We start from the raw sequence: 23,734 nt of genomic DNA on the forward strand, positions 1-23,734 counted from the left end.
AAGATATACGTTGTGTTTGTAGGCCTATTTTCCAGTGATTCACATACCAGTGGGTATCGGAAATCGGGGCCGACTGAAATGTCTAATAGTAGTACAGAAGTTGTAACACTTATAGGAGTGCAGTGGCTGCATGGTTACTCCATGGTGTGATTCGCTACTGCTGCAGGCCGCGACATCAAGCAAGGCAGACGCACGGGTGTGCGTACAAGTAGGTTACTCTCAATTGTGAAGACCGGGCTAATGCATTCATGATTACACGGCGCGTAGTGAATTATTACAGACGAGCTGTACATAAGAGTCATACGGAAAATTAGCCCCGAAAGACTCCTTTTATGACAATGGCTTGGCGCCGTTGGAGTGTCGGCGATAACAGTATTAATTTCGTACTTAACGAAGGTCCAGGCCGATTCTCTTTGTTATCGAACAAATCTCGTGCAAATAAAGACCCGCTTTCTGCACCCACCGCACCGCCACTATATGTCCCTACTCGCTTTAGAATAGATTCATAGATTTATTTAAAGAGTTGGAGTCTTTCGGGGCTAACGGAAAATAAGTTAATAAGTCATCGGCTGACAGAATCTGGAAAAGAAAAAACAAAAGCACCGTTAAAGGATGGACTGTCGGCATTGGTGTTCGTTCGGTGTGAAGGCAACTTCGGTGATAACAAGAAGATTTTGGGGTGCATCGGCATTTGGGTGGGGGTGAGGGGTGGGGATGGAGGTGGTGGTGAAGAGCTAGCGGAGGGGTGGCCAGCCAGTGCTCGCGTAAACCACCCACTCCAGGCAAGTATATAGAGCAGTGCCAGCAATAATGCCGTAAAACTTACCTGTGCCTTGCGTTATTTGGCGTCCAGCACACAGACGACACACATAAGGTAAGTTGACTTCCTCAGAAATTGAAGATATTGACGGGTGTGCCCAATGTTCCATATGTCAGTTGAAAAACATTTTCATATGCTTTCAAAGTAATGAATAATTAAAAACATTTTACAGTTATTTATATATATTGACCTGAAAAAGATTTTTGAGCTTTTATCAAAGCGCTTTTTAATATTGAATGTGAAAAGAGCCAGTACACATCTCAGAGGTCAGTATATCGATATGCTCTTCCTACAGGTAAGGAACCGTTTCGGTGGCCTAATAGCTAGAGCGTGCGTCTCGAAGTGGGAGCAATCGGGATCAAACACGGATCAGGTCATACCATAGACAATAAACATGGTACTTGTTGCTGCCTCGCTAGGCGTTTAGCACTGAGAGGTTAGAGCAAAGGACCAAGACTGGTTGGCCCGTCGTCAATGTGACTGGATGTGGTGTCATATATGGTGCCTTCGGCATGATACTTCAGTGGCGGCATGGAATCGAACTGCCACAAGAAGACACATTGTATGTACACTGAATTATTCTTAAGTACGGCGTAAAACCGCAAGCATTCATTCATACAGGTAAGGCATTATCGGGCCAGGTGGCTGTGGTTGTCGGCGCTTCGGTCGGTATAGGCGCCGCTATTTGTAAGGAACTGAGCAAAGCGGGCGCACGTGTTGTCATGGGAGCCAGGAGGACTGAGAAAATGGAGGAGGTGAAAACGGCCATAGAGAAAGATGGCGGACAAGCCGTCCATCGTAAAACTGATGTCACTGTCAGGGAAGAGGTAAATTCCATTTCTAACGCTAACATATCTCACAAGAACTGACGCCTCCACTGTATGATAGCATGCTGGCCCAATTTGTTTTCCACTTGGGAGCTGTTATTTAAATTCTTCAAAATTTATCTTTAATAGCGGATAACACCTGGAAAACTAAATGTATCGCTCCTTCCATTTGCTTTACTCCTCTGGCACAGCAATGTCCTTTACCTTTCGGTTCTGCGTGGTACATGTTGTCTTGGATACCTTTACAGCCTCAGCACCAGTGGTGTCCTTGTGCCAATGTATAATAAAAAAATTAGCAACAAGAGAAGGTTTTTTTTTCGCCAATAATCTGTTTCTTACCCATATATAACGGAATGTATATGTGTGAAGTAACAAAAGAAGAGAGGAAGTGTGTATTACGTTGATGTGACATTTGTACGTATATAGTCTTGTCGCTTGGACCAGCTATTCAAGATTTGATGTGTTCATCGTTTGACGATGCACGGTGGCTGTGATGATTACAAGAAGTACAAGAAGGAACGCGTGCATTGTGCCCTCAATAATCTTCCGTTAAATCGAATAATGAATTTTATAACGAATAAATCCCTAAGATCAACAAACATACAATCCGTCATCCCCCAGGGATCGGATTTAACGGAAGATTTTTGTCCATGCTAAGGAATATAAGCCTATGCTTAGAATTGTGTATCTATTCTGGTCTACAGTGATTAAACGTTTTCATTGGACGATAACGTTTTGTCATTAAAGTCACTTGGTAATTCCATGAACAATTAACAACAACCACCTGTGTACTTTAAAGTGAATTAAACATTACAGAACATCTCTTCCCATTCAGGTAATAGATCTGGTGAAGTTCGCGGAAACCACATTCGGCCCGGTGGACATCTTTGTCCACAATGTTGGAGTGTTTTATTACTCGCTGATGAAGAACCTACACCTGGACGAGTGGGATAAGCTGGTGGACGTTAACTGTAAGGTATTACACATCTTTATTGTATATTCAAATTACTTGTGTGATATCGTTGGTCCTAGACCACAAAGGATAAAAATTATTGAAACAGCAAAAGAACAATAAGCTAAAACAAAAGAAAAAGATTCGACAGATGACAACATCAAAACAAGCATCAAAGGCTGAACATCATTCAGCTCTTCAGGTTACTTTAAGTCTGTGCATATGATGCACCTAAGTGCCGAGTATTTTGGACGATGTCAGCGTACACCCGTAAAGCTTGCTTGATCTGCTCTAGTTGTAACTGACATTATGTTAAAACTCTTTCTGAAAGGCGTTAAAGGCAAAGAAAACACTAAAATAAAGTGTTTATCAGATGAAAGAGCATTAAACAAAGTATTTTGGTTGAAGTTTTTCTAACCGACTGAAATGTATTGAAAAGATAGGATTCTATGGTGCTGTGTTGGAACCCAGAGGGTATCAGTGACGTCATAGCAATATTTCATACCACCATTATTCTGGCTCAGTTGGTTAGCGCGCTGGCTTCCTCTCCGGCCATAAGTGGGAAGGTTTGCAAACAACCTGCGGATGGTCGTGGTTTTCCCAAGGGCTATGCCCGGTTTCCTCCCACAGTAATGCTGACCGCCGTCATATAAGTGAAATATTCCTGAGTACGGCGTAAAACACCAATCAAATAAATAAATAAATCATGCTAGTATGCTCTTTGGCTTTAAGCTCAAAAGAGAACATTTTTGTTGAAAAGAGGCAACCAGTCTCCGAGCTGCATGCTGACATACATCTTCTTTTCTGTATACAAGTAGAAACCAGTTTTAATGATCTGCATTTCATATTTGAAGGGATTTCTGAATGGTATTGCCGCCATCCTCGATTCAATGGTAAAGCGAAAAAGGGGACATATTCTTATTATTTCCTCCGACAGTGGCAAAAAGGTGAGTTTAAAAGGATAAACATGCGGGATTGGGCATGAAGCCACAACATGGATGTAATCCTCCTCAGGGAAGCATAATCCTTGAATCGGACATAAAATTCCCGATGTGTGACCCATTCTGGGGGATAGACAGCAAGGGTTACATTCCTTAAAGCCCAAGTTGGACTACTTGGGCTTAAGCAACATAATACCACACTTATGCAGTGTTTGACTTCGCCTTTTTCGAGAAAGAGGAGATTGGCCTCTTGCCAATTTACCGCAGTTTTTTCATTCTAACTTTTCGTTTAAATGCTTAAATAGTAGTAAATTACACGCCTAAAAGAACCATAGCTGTAGGAGAATTAGGTAAAAACATTATAGTGATGTTGGTTGCAGTTTTTTTAGAAGTCACTGGTATTAGAATTTCTCAAAATGATGTATTGATTTCCGTAGGAGATAAGATGAGAATGGCGTATTTGCGATCCATCCACGCTGATACGCTCTTTGGTTCATCCGCCATATGTACATCCTATATTGGTAGAGTGACCCAGGCTGCTCGGTGTATACGGGCAGTAAATTCTTTGTGGAGGGCGTGGTCCGGGGTCTTCGGAGGGAGGTCAGCACGCACAATGTCCGCGTGACAAGCATACAGCCCGGCGAGGTGGACACCGAGATATTTACTTACAGCAAAACTGACCCTGAGGTAAAACCGCATGTTTTAGTACTTTGAACAGCATTTTCAGTTGTCACTGTTAACTGACAATCCGTCTGTTTATGCCCTTGAGTTTGAACTTTCTCGCCTCCTTTCTTTCTGCAGGCTGAAGAGTTGTATGGCTCGTTTCCACCAAACTTCAAAATTTTGGAGCCGATAGATGTGGCTAAAGCTGTGGTGTACGCGGTCTCTCAACCAGATCACGTAGCCGTCAATGAGTTACTGATCCAACCCAAGGATGCCCCGATAATTTACTGAGATGCTCTTACCGGGTATAGGGCAAAAAGTCACAGAAGTATCATATTCCTGTAGTACGCCTGAGATCAGTTAATGATCATGTAATTAGTTAATGCGACACTCTGCTTGAGATACTCCCTGGTTTTTGTCACTGTTATTTAAGACACGTCATTTTTTAAATTTTTTACTGTAAGAAATATGTCACTTTGTGAATAATATATGTGAATGACGGACACGTCCTCATTAAGTGACATCCGTAACATACAGCTCAGCATATGCATGAGCGGCATAAACCCGTGTCCCACAGTTTGTGTTTGATTACAGTTCATACTTAATTCATATTAGTAAATTGCTGTTATAGCAACGCAATGTAGGTAACTCTCTGGTTTAAGTGGAGTTAAATTCCATGCTGTTCATCGATCTTTAGAGTGGACACACTTTATGAGGATTGCCAAAACTAGCTCATCATGAGAAGTGAAAGAAGCAGGAGTCTTTGAGAGGAGTTGATTAGGTTATTAGAATCAAGCGCTGAAATGTTTGTTCTGATTGTTTCATATTCCACAGAAGAGTGTATTAGATTCTATGTACGGAATTGAATACAACGGAATGGTCGGGATCATTGACGTAGAATGTGACTCCGGCCGTAAGTGGGAAGGTCTGGCAGCAACCTGCGGATGGTCGTGGGTTTCCCCCGGGCTGTGCCCGGTTTCCACCCACCATAATGCTGGCCGCCGTCGTATAAGTGAAATATTCTTGAGTACGGCGTAAAACACCAATCAAAAAAAAAAAAAAAAAAGACGTAGAGTGTGAACTTGGCTTTGTTGACATGCACAAAACTTGAAATAAATTGAATTCATGAAGTACATATGTCTTACTTCATTAGCTAGATACTCTCCTTATATAAAAGACTACATCACAAAGGAATAAAACCACAGCATCGACGACAGTAACATTTGGAAAATGGTCACATATAACCGATTAAATCGGGCCTCTTTGACAATTTACCTCAGGGTTTTATTCGTTTTCATGTAAATGATTTAACAGTAGCAAATTACATCCCCCCCTCCCCCGCGAATGAACAATGGCTTAAGCAGAATTAGGTGAAACAAAAAAGTGGTGATGAACATTGCAAAATTTTAGACGTCACTAGTCTAGAACTAGTCAAAATGGCGTGTTGTCGTCACACTTTATAAACACTAACATGAAAACAATGCAAAAGGATCAGGCCTCGGGAATGCTTAGTTCACCAGTAGAATCCTGGTTGTGCAAGCATACAATATAAATCTATGCCTCGAAACAGATATTCCTATAGCAGCTGTCAACCAAGATGGATGATCCGGGTCAGTAATCGCAAAGACGTTTCCCAAAACGACGTTTAACACTAACTATCAAAGAACTCAAAAGTATATAAAGTAAGAAAATAGGACGGAATCATACAAAGAGAAGCAGTCAACAGTTTTCAATGATGTAGGAAAGACGCAATGTATGTTCTAGACGACTGAGTAAAATCAGTATTCAACCGTTTACCATTCTCGGATGTAAGTTGTCGCTATTGAAATGTGTATCTCAGTGGCGCTTTGATTGCCAGTATTCAAATATCCAAAGAGGCGATCTAATTCAACGCAATGTATCCCCGGGTTAAGCGGAATTAGACACAACCATGAAGCAGAGTGCCAGAGATTCTGGATGCTTTATCCATAGTTTCTTATAAGATAATTATACTCATTGTAAAACTTCAGAAACTTAGAGCGAAGGCGTTTGATGGAATGACGTTGACACACTAAGACTACAGCATAAAATAAAACGAGGACAGCGATGACCGTGTGATAGTTGTCAAAAGGTCACGACTAACCCATGAAATTCCGCCTCTGGTCGACTTACATCAATTAACGATTTAGTCTATGTTCATACAAAATGTATAAATAGTAGCAAATTACAATATTAACCAGAAATTAATTCTTAAATGGCAAAACCAAAAAGAACTTCCTATATCAAAACTCTAACCAGTAATTACTAACCAAAATTCTCTCAAAACGAAGAGCTGATTTTCCCACGCAACAATGACATGTTGAGTTGACTATTGTCCCTGGGAATTCATGAGTAATATACACGTTACCAATTAGCGCCCAAAACGTCATGGCAAAGGCATGAAGTAAGGTAACACAACTTATACTACTGCAGACGGAAAAGCTTCCCGAACAGAACAAATACTATTCACAGATTTCAAAGAGCTACAGATATTATGAAGAACTGATGGAATATATATTGATGCATTCCCCGAATGACACTAACTAAAAATAAAAGTAATGTCTTATGTGCCTGTGTGAATAGTTTACCATCCATACACAATTTTTCACCGACTTCTGAGTGTTTGGTCATGTATTCTCTCAACGTTATTTTGCAAACTGTTACAGTGTATATGAATGGGGCAATTTCCTAAAGAGAAGATCATGCGCAAGAATCTGTGACATGCAACAATATGACAAACCACGCGAACTGATCAGGAGATCAAATACATTATTCTCGGCTATCCAATATTCAGGACACTCGTTTCTGTTGGGTTTTTTTTTTGCATATTTGATTATATTTATTTGGTCGATATTCTTTTTTGAGATTTTCCGGTGGCTTTCAACAATGCTTGGGTCTCATCAGGTGCGGATTTGCATACGTGTTCATATTTAATATGAATGAATACCTTGGGTTTAATGGCGGATTGAACAATCATATGACGAGTCATCATCATTACAGGTGTTTGTACATATTCCGTCTTCTTGTGGCAGGGCGAGTTCATGTCGCCAAAGTGCTGCTGCAACAGAAATATCATGCCGAAGACACCAGACATGAACGCCCACCCAGTCACAGTATACTAACACCAGGACGACCAGTCCTGTTTCCTTGCTCTAACATCTTAGCGCTGAGCGCCAAGTTCGGCAGCAACGAGTGCCAGGTTTTACGTCTTGTGTATGGCCAGACTCGGGTTTAATCCCGCGTCTCCCGACTTCGAGGCGGACGCTCTAACCATTAGGCTACCGATGCGGTCTTATTTAATATGGCGTCTCGCTGATCAGCAATGTGGGAAATACTAGATAGGATGTATCCGGATATTACATTACTAGGGAGGCTCCTCTTCTGCATCGGTCCACGCCAGGAGATCTGAGATTTACCTCAAGTTAAACCAGACAGTTAAATAAAAAAACACAAACATTTAGAAAGCGTTCTTTTTTTTTTATTTTCTGTGTTTGTATAGCACTTTTTCTCACCTGGTTAACAATGGTTAAAGATTCGCAACAAGACAGTAATCACCACACATAGAAACGATATAAACATCCAAAAAACCGTTGTTGTGATACAAAACTAGGGTTTGATATACATACTTATGGTGATTATCAATCAAGGCACACGAACCAAAGAAAATTTAATCAATAATCACTTGTTGATCACCGCCCCTTTCCAAAGCAGAAACTGGTATACACTAAAGTAATTTAATTATAATGAAAATATGTTGCCCTTATGGCCTTCTGCACCTACACTGTATTTGGCTTCGTGTTACCTCAGCGAATCCAGTTTTCAAACTTTTCCGCCAACATCCTGTACACACAAATTTCTACCCGTAATCGTTTCTATACTAGACTCTGCTGAATGAGCATGGATTTACAGCGTGTGAAGTGTTCAGAGAAAAACTACGGATATATTAACACTTGTGTGCAATGTCCTAGCCGTGCATCATCTCGGAGAATGGTAAAGTACAACAGTATGCTGTTGGTTATCAACAGTTATTTACTAATGCCGATCACGCCACAAGCCAGCCGGCCGCCAGCATTTCCTGTCGTCTTGCTCAGTTCGTGACCGCCTTTGCCCAGGTCATCCACATCAGCATGTACCTAGATAAAAACAGGGAGACAGTTTTCTATATTTTGCACACGGTCACCTGGCGTGCTATCTACCAGCTTCAAATGTGATCAACTTCAACTGTAGAATTTTGGCAAACACAGTCTGGCCATTTCATATAAAGTTCTTCAACTATTAAGCATATTCCGCAATTTGAACTATTGATTCCACTAGGTTTCTACGCTGTGATCATTGTTTCACTTGTACGATGGCGGCCATTACAGTTGGAGGAAACCAGGCCGGGGAGACCCACGACCATCCGCAGTTTGCTGAAGACCTTCTCTCGTACTCCACAACTTGAATTTTCACAAGCTCGAAAACACTTTTTTAAATTTTTTCTTGCTTTTTCATGATTTTATTATTCTCGTTACAAACATTAGCAAATGTGTGGTATGTGTACACATTGTCTTACCACTACAGTTCTACCGATGATGGAGTGTGGTCCCGTCAAGTTTAGTTGTTTATCTGTGATGTCGATTGGGGCTTTCCCCTCATCATTTGCCACTACATTCCCCAAATCTCCCACATGTCTGAAATAGGTCAACATATATTCATTTATTTATTTGTCTGACAGAAATGTGTCTTTTTCGGATAAAAACCGATAACATACACATCGCATTTACAGGTTGGGCAGAATAAAAAAGAACTTACGTCCTACATACAGTACACTTAAGGGAGGTTTTCACTAAAAGAATGAATTTAAAAAACCTGTCTGTAGCTCTTAATTTATTTACACCTGCTCTACATCAACTCTGAGTAAAACCTCACTTGCTGAACTTTTATCCCCAATATCTATGACATGTGAAGATGCTCTAACGAATACTTGGTTTACTTCTGTGTCTGCTTTACCCTAATCAAGGACCTTTTTTTGCCGAAAGTTAGAGCTGTTGGTGTCCTCAAAAGGAGGCACACGTGTAACTTCCCATTTTTAATACAACAACATCGTGATGAAGACACAGAAACGGTTAATGGGTGCTTTTTGAAATAAAATGGTTTTGTCACAAGCAAAGAGAGAAAATAGTGTTCCACTTTCTTTGAAGATTCCGTTTTTGTCACACAAATTGAGTACATAGTTATATTCCTGTTGTTGAAATGGAGTTCTTTACTCCAAATATTCAGTTTCCCACCACAAACTGATATCGGATATCGGTTCGTAAATGTGACGACCTGTAAGAATCCCGGTCTATTTATGACAGACAATGCCAAAAGGCGATGCTATAAATCACCTGTTGTCGTCGTCCTCGGGGGCACCATGCTCCTTTCCAAATGGATTGAAATGAGCACCAGCGCTTGTACAACCTGAAACAAGACAGGAGTGATTCTACACCGTTTCACCGATTTAATAAACCTCTTTGCTGGCTGTTTTTCACTAAAGGTTAGGCCTATTGCTGCATGGCATGGCATTTCATATTACAGGAGGCCTGATAAATCTGAATGAAGTGACTAATCTTACTCCTAAACAATGTACAGCTCCCCTTAAATTTATTTATTTATATGATCGTTGCTTAATGTTAAACAAGCAAAACAGGATTTATTTAGGTTTCTTTTTAAATATTGTAATGTAACTTGCTTCAACTTGCTTGACGATATTAACATGTACACCAAAAGCCTGTAACCTTAAAAATCAGAACTTGTCCACATAAACCTCTGTTAGGAATATGCATAGTTTTACTTTAATTATATTTTGCAGATTGCAAGTTGCTAAAACACACTTTAAGTAGAACTCTGCACATTAGTAACATCAGAATTACAAATCTGCTGAATTTGCATTGCCCAATGTTTCAATCTTTCGTGACGTTCGTACAAAGTCTGAGATTGTTTAACCTGTAGCTCAAACCATAATACCCCAAGGACAAGTTTACTTAAATTTCTTGTTTGGGTGATTACGACCGCAGCCAGCATTACGGGGGGTGGAAACCGGGCAGAGCCTGGGGGAAACCCACGACCTTCTGCAGGTTGCTGGCAGACCTTCCCACGTACGGCCGGAGAAGAAGCCAGCATGAGCTGGTCTTGAACTCACAGCGACCGCATTGGTGAGAGGCTTCTGGGTTACTACGCTGCACTAGCGTGCTAACCAACTGAGCCACGGAGGCCCCGTTAGGGTGATTCATCTGCTTCTTTATTTATATGCATCTATTTGATTGGTGTTTTATGTCGTGCTAAATAATTCTTCACTAATATGATTTGAACTGGATTTGAACTCTTACCTCCTCAGTCAAGGGCTCAACAGTTGCAGTAAACAAAAGCATTAACCAGTTAAACAAGTGAGGGGTCCCCTTTCTTGTGGGTTTTAGTCTTACAAATACCTATGTGGTTAGTATTCCAGCCTTCCGGGGGTTAAGCATCAAGGTTCAGACCTTGAAATAAGGAAATGGAAGGGGAGTGGTGAATCACTCCATACATTTTGCTAATGGGAGTCTCTTGGGAGCAGTAAATCACAAATGTCGTGAACTAAGGGGAGCTATGCACACATGAATCGCATGTACCTGTCTTTCTATTGTGAGGAAGAAATGTGACCTGAAATACATGTAGTCTTAGTTGAAGTACACAGTGAATAGGTATGAACATGTGACAGGAATCTCAATCCAAGACATCATTAAATAATGACACACTGATATGTAGAGATAACAAGGTTTGGCTGATCAATGCATAAAGAATATCTCATTCAAATAACCATAAGCGATCGGGTGCCTTTCGTTTCAAGGTCTGGGGCTAAAGAAGCCCATCTGTGTATACTGCTGCCATATACCACAGAAACAATGCAATGAAGGACAGAAGCATTGCAATAGAGTGAGTGAGAGCTTGGGGTTTAATGTCATGCTCAAAAAGTCATATGACGACGAAGGAACCCTTAGGATGTATGTAATGTACCTACTTGTTGCAGGATGGATTTCCACTACACTTTTATCCAGTGCTGCTTCACTGAGACGACTTACCGAAGGCAAGTAAGCCTCCTCGCCCGAGCCATTATACTGATACGGGTCAACCAGTCATTGCACTATCCCCTTCATGCTGAACACCAAGCGAGTAAGTTACAACTTCCTCCTTTTAAGGTCTTGGGTGTGACTCGATCCAGGATTGACCCTGGATCTACCGGTCCCGCGCATTACAATAGACAGAAGCACTGCAATGGAGGCTTTAATCAGCTTGTAGATTATTCTGTGGCTGTTACATGCATCTTACCATTTGTGTTGTCTCCAAACTGGTGGACATGGAATCCATGTTTACCTGGGGCCAGCCCAGTCAGTTCCCCCGATACCTTCACTGGACTGTCAGCACCCTAAAAAAACATTAAAAAAAAACAAATAAAAAAATCATCTACTCTTTAAAAAAGTGGTAGAAGGAACACTCACATGCACAATCACAGATTTATACACATACAGATTTTGAAATTAGGGTGACAGACGCCATTTTTTCCCTAAATTTCTGTATGTCTCAGAATAATTTCATCTCAACAGGGCATCTCAGATGTACAGACAGACACCCCATCCCAGCCAATAATTTCATCTCAACAGGGCATCTCAGTTGTACAGACAGACACCCCATCCCAGCCAATAATTTCATCTCAACAGGGCATCTCAGATGTACAGACAGACACCCCATCCCAGCCAATAATTTCATCTCAACAGGGCATCTCAGATGTACAGACAGACACCCCATCCCAGCCAATAATTTCATCTCAACAGGGCATCTCAGATGTACAGACAGACACCCCATCCCAGCCAATAATTTCATCTCAACAGGGCATCTCAGATGTACAGACAGACACCCCATCCCAGCCAATAATTTCATCTCAACAGGGCATCTCAGATGTACAGACAGACACTCAATCCCAGCCAATAATTTCATCACAACAGGGCACATCTCAGATGTACAGACAGACACCCCATCCCAGCCAATAATTTCATCTCAACAGGGCATCTCAGATGTACAGACAGACACCCCATCCCAGCCAATAATTTCATCACAACAGGGCACATCTCAGATGTACAGACAGACACCCCATCCCAGCCAATAATTTCATCACAACAGGGCATCTCAGATGTACAGACAGACACCCCATCCCAGCCAATAATTTCATCACAACAGGGCATCTCAGATGTACAGACAGACACCCCATCCCAGCCAATAATTTCATCACAACAGGGCATCTCAGATGTACAAGACAGACACCCCATCCCATCCAATGGGTGCGGAGTCCATATTTATTTATTTATATATTGACTTGATTTGGTGTTTTACAGCAGACTCAAGAATATTTCACTTGTACAACTGCAGCCAGCAGATAACCGGTCCCAGCCGGGGGAAATTCAAGACCATCCGCAGGTTGCTGGAAGAGCATGAGCTGGACTTGATCTCAGAGACTGCATTCGTGAGAGGCTCCTGTATCACTGTTTTGCGCTAGCATGCTAACCACTAGGTCATATTAGGTTATATTTCTGGCTTCACACACAATGACGCTAACATGCTGGAATATCTAATACGAGACCAACAACAATTTATTTATTTCATCGTCGTACTCCAGAATGTCTTACTTATATGACGGAGACCAGCAATGTGGTGGGAAGAAACCGGGCAGAGCCCAAACAAAACCTGCGATCATCACGATCAGTTTGCTGAAAGACCTTCCTATGTACGGCCGCAGAGGAAGCCAGCATGAACTGGACTGTGACCTCATTGGTGGAAGGCTCCTGGGTCATTGCACCGTGCTGTCGTGCTAACCCCCTTGGCCATGGATGCCCCAAGCAACAACAGTAACTGTATGTGCCCAGCATTTTCCCCTTCAACACCATTACAAATAATAATGAATAAAGCCCAATGTCTAGAAATTGATAACCAGCACCAAAATTATGATCATCAGAGCGATATGGGGCCAGTTGTTCAAAAGTGTATTATGGTTAAACCACACTTAAATGTTAACACCAGTCTCATACAAAGTACATGTAAATGACACTTACGTCTGGACTAACGTTAATAGCATGCTTAAGCCCTCGTGAACAACTGGGCTTAGAACACTTGCAGTTATTTACAGAAAGCCAGCTTTTCTCCACATGCAAGGGCATATGATTTTTGTCATCAGCAGTGTATAATCACATGTCCAGCAATATTGTAAGGATACTATGTGTGATCAAATCCACCCATAGCATATGTCTGGGTTAGAAAGGAAGGGTGTATGGATGCACATTCACATATACACTGGGTAATTGTGCTCTACTGCTAATACAATTTCTTTTCTCACTGTACCATAGTTGTATGTCATGGGCGCAATGTGATATAAGCCTACCACATGCGCATGCACCACAGGACAGCATATATACAGTATTAAAAGTATGAATGTAATGTACACAACAGAGTAAAACTAGAATGGATCTGCGAACAGCAGATCCTAGGCCGGGATCCCGGATCGGATCGATGACGTTTTCCCCACCCAATAATACACGGCCCTTGTACCAGCAGTTTATGTAAATGTGCCGAATGTGCTAAATCTGCCTTAGGACATTCTTTGAAAATGTGCATGTCCTGTGTTTGTTGACACAGATCAAAGATTTTTAGCACACATAGAGTACATGTGTAGCACTTTGCACTCGGTGATTTTCAGCTTTACAGCTGTAACAGTTTTCTCTCACCAGACCTCCAAATATGGTGAAAAATTGCGCTTTTTCGCGTTTTGATCGCAATTTGCGGCAAAACTGTACGTCGCCATCAAGAAATAAGTCCAGATTCATGATCAGGATGTCAAACTACGTCGGGTAGTATGCTTACAATGTTCGTGTGTTCATTCTAGTCGCAAATGCATTTAAAATGCATCATATAACACGGGGACGTCAAAGTGCCAAACATAGCAAATCGGCCTTTGGCCAATTTTTCAAGCCCTGCAACTCCCACATTTATTATGACAGTTCAACGATTTTCCGAACGCCTACAGTACCCATATAGCCCTTTGCACTCAGTCATTTTCACCTCCACAGCTGCAACAGTTTTGTATCACATGACCTCCAAACATGGGCAAAAATTGCACTTTTTCGTACTTTCATGGCAATTGGCGACAAAACTGTGCATCGGAGAAAGGAAAAACCACCAGATTCGTCATCAGAACATCCAAATACGCCTAGCAGCCTACTTAAAACCTTGAAATTGACAACATTTTCATCGCCTGACAAATTGCCTAAGCTTGGATCGAACTCTGACATGACTGACAGGCGTCAGCGGTAAGAGAAAAGAAAGAAAGAAGAAAAAACAAAGTTTGTACTTTCATGTCTCAATCCACGACCTGCCATGAACAGACTCACTGCTCTACTGATATCTAGGCCGTTGTCAGAAAGTCTACACCTGGACCATGGCACCTGGCGTCTGTCAATCACCCTGGCCTGGTTAGCGTATAGTAAAGAAGACCAGGCCTGCACAAAACAAAGCTAACTTTTACAGGTCCACGTCGTTTGCTGTTGTAGTTAGAATTCTATGCCATCTAATGGAGTACTTTATAGCTGAATGTCATCCTACAACCGTTTCGGGAGATCACGGACAGTGTAGCCAAAGCATCAGGTCAAATACTATAAACTCAGTCCAGTCCCCATCTAATTCCATGTTAAAACAATAGGATTCCCATCTTTTTCTAAACAAAAAACGGTGTTGTCATTTAAACGCTTCTAGCGAGAAAACTATTGATCGTAGCTCAAATCTGTTAGCAAATGCTCCAAAGAGCATGTCTTGGGCCACAATTTGGTGCAGGTTGCACATTTCTAGCTCCCATAGTTCTCGAGTTACAGGTCAATGAAATTACGTAACTTTTTTAGTTTTTTTGCTTATATCTCAAAAAGTTACACAGATATGCAAAAAATAAAAGCAGATTCGGAATCAGCAGCTCAAGATATATCAGAATAATTTGAAAACAATTGACATTTCAGAGCTTTTTGTGACGTCACAACTTCGGCCAATGGTGAGCTTCAACAGTTTTGACCGGAAGTCAACCATTTTTGCAAACTTTTTGTAACTCGTGACCTTCTAGCTGCATGTCAAATTTGAAAACAATCGGTTCAGTGGTTCTTGAGAAGAAGATGTTTAAAGGTTTTACACAAAATTCAATATGGCGGCTGAACCACGTGACATAGAAAAAAAATGGAGAATTTGTCCCGAGATATTCACCGCCAGAATATATGAGTAAAATTTGAGACTTCTATGTTGAATGGTGTAGGAGTTTCCTTGCTAACGAAGTCGGTGAAAAAAAAATAATAATAAGAAAAAACAGAGCGATTACAATAGAGATCCCATTCGGGGAGAACGGGATCCCTAATAAGAAAAAACAGAACGATTACAATAGGGATCCCGTTCAGGAAGAACGGTATCCCTAAAAAACAGAACGATTACAATATTCGTTTCTTTGATTGGTGTTTTACACTTATATGATGGCAGTCAGCATTGTGGTAGGAGGCAACCGAGGCGAAACCCACAGCCATCCCCAGGTAGCTGACAGAGAGAAAGCCAGCATGAATGCATAGCAATCGCTTTGGTGAGAGGCTCCTGGATCATTGCCCCATGCTGGCACACTAACTACCTTGGCCACCAATATATCTAATATAACAACCCTTAGATAATATATGGTGCAAAGCTTAGGTGATTTCCAAATACTACTGCAATAAACTTTATAACAATCACACTAGGGAAACTGATGTATCTTTGCTTGAGTACAGCTACTTAACTATAGCGATATCTGTACCATGTAACCAAGGGGAGATAATCCATACATTAACAAATCATTTATTGACATCATGAATATATTAACCCAGTTAAAAGCGTAGGAGGTCAACTTGATCTCCATACAATTATATTTTTATGTCAATACGCATTCCAACCTGGCGTTAGAAGCTCCGATCAATTTGTCATTTTCTCATAAGAAACATTTTTGATGCCCACTCTCTGTCGCCACAGCTGATAACATCCACAAAATAAAGAGTTCTAGCGATGTCCTCAAAACATGACGGCAGTTCTCCCGTCGTCCCCGAGACCACGTGTTTTCCGCATATAAACGAGAAACTGCTACGCTGAAAACATGGAAACATGTGACATATATCATTACCTCTTGCTCAAATACAACCGTGCCGGTAACATTAGAGTCCCCACGAAGAACGCAAACTGCCCGTAAAACCATGGTTGCGGAATGGGAGGCTGAAGTAATGGACTGGCGGATAGATCAACAACCGTAACACCAATGCCGACTCACTCACGGTATGTCGTGATAGGCTGGGTAAGTTTCGTGTGCAAAAATCTGAAATTGACCCCAGAACCTATTAAATAAAGTGACTGCTGTTAGTTATTTAGAACACAGCCGTGTTCAACCGAAGTTGACTTATAAATTGTGAGACATTTCGCCGAGCATCGTTTGGAATCAGTGATGCATTTCAAATATGCATGAGCATTTACGTGGGATGTGATAGGTTTTTTCATGTGTAACACTCGATCAGTGTTAATTTCGCACTCAACGAAGGTCCAGGCCGATTGTCTAATGTCTTTGTTATTGAACAAGTTTCGCACAAATAAAAGACACCAGCCTAAAGACCCGCTTTCCGCCACCATATGTCCCTACTCGATTTAGAATATATTTACTGTAGCCATGAAGGCTTCCACGGTATACGCTCCTCGAGGGTGGTGTTCAACTTGAAAATATTTGTCCAAAACTTCCTGTGATACATGTTGAGCCCTTAGCATTGGCACCATCTGGCAACTTTGAGGCTGGACCATCACCGTATACAACCACAAAAAAACAGTTATCACTTAATGCTTTACTGGTAATCTTCTTTTGGCAACAAATTGCAAACTCGGCCACAAGGTTTTGCACATTAGCCTTTGAAACTCTTAACCGATGCTGGTCATGTGACCTAGGCCTGCTAGGCCTACCTGATGTTCTTCACTTGACGTAAATAACTGCTCTCCTCCAGATGTGGGATTAACACACACATTTTACGCTTTGTGTTACTTAACGTGGACTCTGGTGCGCCATACTGCCGTGATGCACGGTACACCGACATTCCACCCAGAGTAGTATCAAAAGCTCTCTTCATGTTTTCAGGGTCATACTGCTGTCTTATTTTAACTTTGGGTGGATCATCAAAGGAAAGCTTCCTTTTAGAGTTCAGAGCATTACTCTGAAACATAAATGTTAAACAAAGTGGAGGTCATTATTATTTTATATTTAGTCATGTCACGATAAATAATTAAACCGTTAAACAGAAATAAAATAATATGCAAAGGAATAATAATGATAATAATAATAATAAGGAAAAAATGAATGTGATATAGGCCTACTGAAATCTCTATGCTCATATATATAGATTAGATTAGATTTTTATATTTTATGAAAGAAAGTGGTTAGTCACTCGATAATGATACAGTCATCTGAAATGAAACTTGTGAAACCTTTTACATTTACGTGGTGATGCCTCGACTACATTAATTTTACTATTAAACCCACGAATTTTTAGTAGTATACAATTTTCTTTTGACTTATATATGTTTGCGTGACAATTCAAGGATGGCTTCTTTACCATGGCCACGTTAGCCCATCAATCTCTTCGTTATATGTTGTCATGGAATTTACGCCAGGCGCAGTTTGCGGTTACTTTGAGTATACAAGGTTTGTCGTCAACGTTATGACGTCATACATAATCCTGTCAACAATATGACGTGACAGCGCCCTTTTGTATGGAGGACTTTCTTGCGTGACGTTGAGGTTTGTTGTGTGTCACCAAGGCGATCCGCTTTAGGGCTAGTTTTGCTGGCGTTACAACAGTCCAAGACTACAATCTGCTGAAACAGCAAGTTTCAGTTCTCCAGTGGTCTCAAGTGGAAAGAGAACTGAAACATGGCTACTACACCCTCGTCGAATCTTCACGATGCTACACTGTCGAAGACTTTGATTGAAGCAAAACATCGACTGGGGTCTGTCTATTTTGAAGCAAGACTCATTGAGTGTCCAAAAAACGCAATCGAACTGAAGAAGCTGTTGAAGAAATATGATTTTCTAGAAAGGGAGTATCTAAAGCAAGTGATTGAAGTTAATCGTGGGCAGCAGATGTTGAGTTTGTCGCTGACAAACTATCTAAAAGCAGGTAGACCCCTCAGCTCACAGGAAATTTTCAGCCATTCGCGATCCCACCGTCTTACGTTACCTCTTCCCCCTGGTTTCCGCTTTCGGTCAAATGGCGAATCAAAACAAGTGCAACTGAAATCAGTGCCCACAGAAATAGATGGACAAAAATGTTGGAAGAACACAAATCAATGGCGGAAGCGACAGTATGCTTTGCTAAACTCCGTTCTTCGCGATACCCAAGTGATAAAAACGACCAGTAACGAGGACACTGTTGGTGATAGCGACAAATCCTCAGCAGACGAATCCAAAAGTGTAATCACAAAGGACAGCAAAACCGGCAAATCACTGTGTAATTCGAGATTTGCTTTCAAACCTGGTTCCATTAACTTTGGTAAAAGTACTGGGAAGATCCTTAAGCAGAGACGCTGCACACGAAGCTCCCTGCGTCCAGCCTGTTCGGCTTGTCAGTTTAAACTGAAATACTCTGATGAAGGTTTACAGAAAATCCAACACACCCAGAAAGAACCACTTCGCCGGTGGCAGATCCCTCCAAAAGGCATTTATGTTCAGGCCCCATTTAACTTTAACGAGCTCAACAAAATAGTGCGAGCAGCTCAGGGTTGCAAGGGTTCAGATATTTCTTCCGAAGCCGAGCTAACGCAGACTTTTCCTGTTGGCCGCGGAGATGGTAAAACTGATGAGAACCTCAAGAAATATCCTGCCAGAAATGGCAGCGATGCCCAACGACTAGCGAGTTCGGCTGCTCTGACATCAATCCTCCACAGAGCAAAATGTGAGAAAACCAGGAGAATTCCATCCATAAACGCGTTGGTGAAAGATCAATTAAATTACTTCGGGGAGAGAAGATCCTCAGTGAGCTTTTCGCCGTCCGCCACAAACTCCTCTACCGTCGAGCCCGCATCACAACAGATGGTGGTATCTGGCAGCTACTGTGTAACTTCCCCAAGTTTGCGCAGAGGACGCACAATGTCCCGCCTCAGGCATCTCTCTGTGGACGACTGGAGACCTATTCTGGTAAGTGGTCGTCAAGATAGCTAGGTTAGTTTATGTATTCGCTTATAAACAGATGCTGTTCATTTTCTACTACAGGTTGGTTTGTATAAACAAGGTTTAAAGTGGACCCTAGCGCTTGGCCTTTCAATTGCACATAGATGCGTTTATGTTCCTTGAATCGATTACGATCGTTTAAAACGGAAGAAATACGGTTATATTTGTGAAAATCAAAAAATCAGAAAATCAGCTCCACTACGATCGAGCCACCGTTGGGCTTGTGACGTCATGGCAGTACATTTCCTGCAGGCATGTGAGTCTTTTCTGTGTGTACAACACAGACCACAGGAGACAATCGCCACACTTTTACAGCCAATTTCGACGAATTTCCGTGCCCAAATGTGGCTTTACGACTACAACACTGTAAAGTTACATACACGACCTAAAAATGCAACAGGCTGAGAAAATATGGACCAGAGATCATCATAAACATTTCTGAATACGGAGGACTCAATCGTAGTCGTATGACACTTGCTAATTCAGCTATGCCTACTAAAATAAAAGGCTGATGGACGAGGTCTTATACCCAGCCCGCTGCAAAAAATAAAAAAATTTCACTCCCGAAATGCAGAAGTTGTTTATAGTAACTTGCTTGTTTGAATCAGCAGGCTGTGCCACAAAATGTGGGAAGCCGCTAACCTTTGCCCTACAACGGCCACGAGGCTACAGGGCGACCCTCCAACTGAGTTCACACTTCGCCCACAGGTCGCTGTGCGCGCGTGATACCCACAGCATGCCGTACCTTGAAGCCTGTAACAGAAACTCAGGCAAAATTTAAACTGGCATTTCAGTTTCCAATCGCTGTTTCCATTCTATATAATTCAGGTCTTATTTATCTTTGCCCTTGATACTTTTTTAAAACATAAAAGATGAGCTCGAGTGTTACTTCCATTGGTGTTGAGCGACAAACTGTTCTCGTCACTGCAACAGCCGGTAGGCCTATCGCTCGACTTGGCTATAAAAATTTATGCGACACCGCCCCAGATTCTCCACGGGTATTACCATTATCCCATGGATGTACAGTCCGTGTCAGACGAACCAGACGGGAGCGCGTTTGCGTCATCTATACGGTGGCCGGTATGTGAGCGAAAATCGGTCATCATATCGCCCAGTCGCTATGCCGTACACGCTTTTCCAGGATCTAATACAACTCTTTCAAAATATTTATTGTGAAACTATCACAGGTTTACTTATATGATTTTCAGGGTGCTAATTAAGAGGTGTACACGTAGGAGTAATCATATATTTAGTCATACGATAGCTGCAGGAAAAGCACATGGTGGGTAGGCCTAATGCATGGATTTGTCGATGCTTTGCACATGTTTTCAATACATAATGCCAGCAGGTCTTCACGGCATGATGACGTCTCCCCCAATTGGGCTCCTCTGCCGACAAGATAGATAGACGGTCCAACTTTGATGTTTTTGGAGTGGGATAATAATATTTTTTGAAATGCAGTTTACATACTAACATAGCAAAAATATTGTGTCGGGGGAACATTTAGTATGAAAATATTTATTTATTTGATTGGTGTTTTACGCCGTACTCCAGAATATTTCACTTATTTCACGATGGTGGACAGCATTATGGTGAGAGGAAAGCGGGCAGAATCTGGGGGAAACCCACAACCATCTGCAGGTTGCTGACAGATGTACAGTCGTAGAGGAAGCCAGCATGAGCTGGACTTGAACTCACAGCGACCGCATTGGTGAAAGGCTCCTGGGTCATTACACTGCGCGAGTATGAAAATAAAGGCGTTGGGGTTCTCTGTTAAGGTAGCTTTCGACATTATATCGTCCATACCATGACGGTGTATCTTGGGTCATCTAACAAGCTGGGCTAACATGTGTTATACCACTCTTTTTTTTTTTTTTTAAATAAGATGCGTTTTAACTTTGACTAGATAATATCTGTTTTGTTTTTGATCATCCACTGTATTATCATATGGGAAATTATTAATAATGGTGAAAAAAAGCTTCCTTGAGACCAGAACCTATGTATGTTGTCCCAGGCGGCTTTCTAAAGATTCCTTGAGACCAGAACCTATGTATGTTGTCCCAGGCGGCTTTCTAAAGATTCCTTGAGACCAGAACCTATGTATGTTGTCCCAGGCGGCTTTTTAGAGTTTGATACATGAAATTTACATTTCCTTAAAGGGATGCAGGATCGATCTTGATTGGTTGATGTGAGAGATATGCAAGTCCAGACTATCCCTAGCCTAAGCTGAATTTTAGGTATACATGGCAAATTTATTCAAGCGTGACTAAGGCTCAAGGTATTAACCCAGACAACCCAATGTCAGCCATTCAGGGTCGATTTCTGTATCCATTTAAGTTACAGTTAACATTAATTGGTAATCCATCTACCACTGTATCTGTGAGCAAAAACTAAAATGAAAAACTATTTTGTATGATACTGATTTTGCACCAGACTATAATTTTACACTGTTTGAAACCTAGAGATGATGATAGTAAATGCATCTCTTGGACTATTTACACTGAACATCAACCCATACCACATTGTTAATACTTGCGGCACAAGGTTATTTGAGGACAGGAAAAAATAAATGTAGAGGGTATTACTACATACACTGGCCAATGAGTCTTTCTTCTATTTTACAATATCTTTTCACCTTTTGACTACACAGGAAGAAGAAAGAAAAAGGTGTGCCTTCAACGTCGAGCGCTTCCTAGAAAAATTACCTGGAAGTTACATACAAAAGGTGAAATCCAAAGATCCGGACCTGTTGCCATGGGCACGAAGCAAAGATTAGAGGAACATCTTATTCATAAAGGACTCCATCTTACGATTTTAATGTATACTGCCGAGATGCACGACATAAGTAAACGGTATATATGACTTTACAGCGTCGTATTCACACTTTTTATATACATTCAATTTCCACACTATGTATTATTTTCAATTATCGCTCAAATGAGGAGATAGGACAAATTCTAGTTGGTTTTTAGTTATGTGTATGCTGAGGCCTACGTGGCTCAGTTGGTTAGCGCGCTAGCACAGCGCAATGACCCAGGAGCCTGTCACCAATGCGGTCGTTGTAAGTTCAAGTCCAGCTCATACTGGCTTCCTCTCCGGTCGTACGTGGGAAGGTCTGCAAGCAAGCTGCGGATGGTCGTGGGCTTCGTGGGTTTCCTCCTACCATAATACTGACCGCCGTCATGTAATTGAAATATTCTTGAGTGTGGCATAAAACACCAATCAAGTAAATAAATAAATGTACATGCTTTATTTGGACTGGACTTCGTGATGGTGTCTTCGATGTGACGTTCCCACAATCAGAAAATTAAGTAGATAGATTATTTCCCTTTATCTAGCGGTATTAGCACTTCACGAATATCCAGTAGAGGCATGATCTAGACATAAACCTTTATTTACTTGACCACGGACTAAGTTTAACAGGCTTTAATACAGATACGACCGAAAATATATCATGGATGTTTCGGATGTAAAGTTTTGATGTAAGCTCATTAAGTTATCACCATCGAGATCAATTCCCTGAGTACATGGGAAGGTCTGTCAGCAACCTGTCGATGTACGTGGGTTTCCCCCAGGCTCTACCCGCTTCTCCTCACCATAATGTTGACCACCGTCGTGTAAATGAATATTCTTGAACATGGGGTAAAACATCAAACAAACAAATAAATAAATACATTCCGTGAGATGATGGTCCTAATATATTTTCTAGTTTTGTCGCCTTGCTATGTATTGCCCATACATGTCAGAAGAAAATCGGGAATTCATGAACTTTCCTGTCAGGATTGCGCCAACTCTTTTTTCAGTGGTTGGTTACAGGATATTAATTGCACAAAACTTGATGCACTTTACTTTTGTGGAGATTTATTCGTAGGTATGGAGCCTTGTTCGGATTTGGTAACACAACATAACCCGACGTGAATCGGTGGATAGGGCTGTCTGTCTGTTACTATGCGGTCAACCGAACAATCAATTTCCACCAAACATCCAATCAAACAACCAAGAAGTAAAACAATATGAAACCAAGCAAACAATCAACAGGCCAATTAATCAACCAATCAATTCAACCAGCAAATACTCGAGCGAGTAATTGTATCGACATGTCCCTGGCATTACCTTCCCTCGTCCCATTCTCATCGTGTCAAGAAATCCGTGCGTTCCCATTTGATTGTTGACCGTTGACTCGAGCCAACTTTAAAAACCTTAAGCCAGTAATAAATATCG

The 23,734-nt window shown here is 41.4% G+C and overlaps 3 protein-coding genes across 3 annotated transcripts; 2 read left to right on the forward strand and 1 right to left on the reverse strand.

Annotated features, from left to right (window-relative positions):
- The first annotated feature begins 769 nt into the window (after positions 1 to 769).
- LOC135482199 (uncharacterized) lies at positions 770 to 5,129 on the forward strand. Its single transcript, XM_064762071.1, has 6 exons — positions 770 to 874; positions 1,442 to 1,647; positions 2,483 to 2,623; positions 3,454 to 3,546; positions 4,066 to 4,227; positions 4,342 to 5,129. The coding sequence occupies exons 2-6, from the start codon at positions 1,543 to 1,545 to the stop codon at positions 4,492 to 4,494; spliced, it is 654 nt and encodes a 217-aa protein (XP_064618141.1). The 5' UTR covers positions 770 to 874; positions 1,442 to 1,542; the 3' UTR covers positions 4,495 to 5,129.
- A 2,554-nt stretch (positions 5,130 to 7,683) lies between these two features.
- On the reverse strand, positions 7,684 to 16,593 carry LOC135482205 (superoxide dismutase [Cu-Zn]-like). The gene is made up of 5 exons (XM_064762077.1): positions 16,436 to 16,593; positions 11,545 to 11,641; positions 9,588 to 9,660; positions 8,774 to 8,891; positions 7,684 to 8,354 (listed from the first exon to the last, which is right to left on the reverse strand). The coding sequence occupies exons 1-5, from the start codon at positions 16,505 to 16,507 to the stop codon at positions 8,247 to 8,249; spliced, it is 468 nt and encodes a 155-aa protein (XP_064618147.1). The 5' UTR covers positions 16,508 to 16,593; the 3' UTR covers positions 7,684 to 8,246.
- Positions 16,594 to 18,141: 1,548 nt separating this feature from the next.
- Positions 18,142 to 22,358, forward strand: LOC135482194 (uncharacterized). The gene is made up of 2 exons (XM_064762065.1): positions 18,142 to 19,480; positions 22,164 to 22,358. The coding sequence occupies exons 1-2, from the start codon at positions 18,218 to 18,220 to the stop codon at positions 22,287 to 22,289; spliced, it is 1,389 nt and encodes a 462-aa protein (XP_064618135.1). The 5' UTR covers positions 18,142 to 18,217; the 3' UTR covers positions 22,290 to 22,358.
- Positions 22,359 to 23,734: the final 1,376 nt, after the last annotated feature.

The sequence above is a fragment of the Liolophura sinensis genome, chromosome 1, assembly GCF_032854445.1.
Source record: "Liolophura sinensis isolate JHLJ2023 chromosome 1, CUHK_Ljap_v2, whole genome shotgun sequence".
In the NCBI taxonomy this organism is placed as follows: Eukaryota; Metazoa; Mollusca; class Polyplacophora; order Chitonida; family Chitonidae; genus Liolophura; species Liolophura sinensis.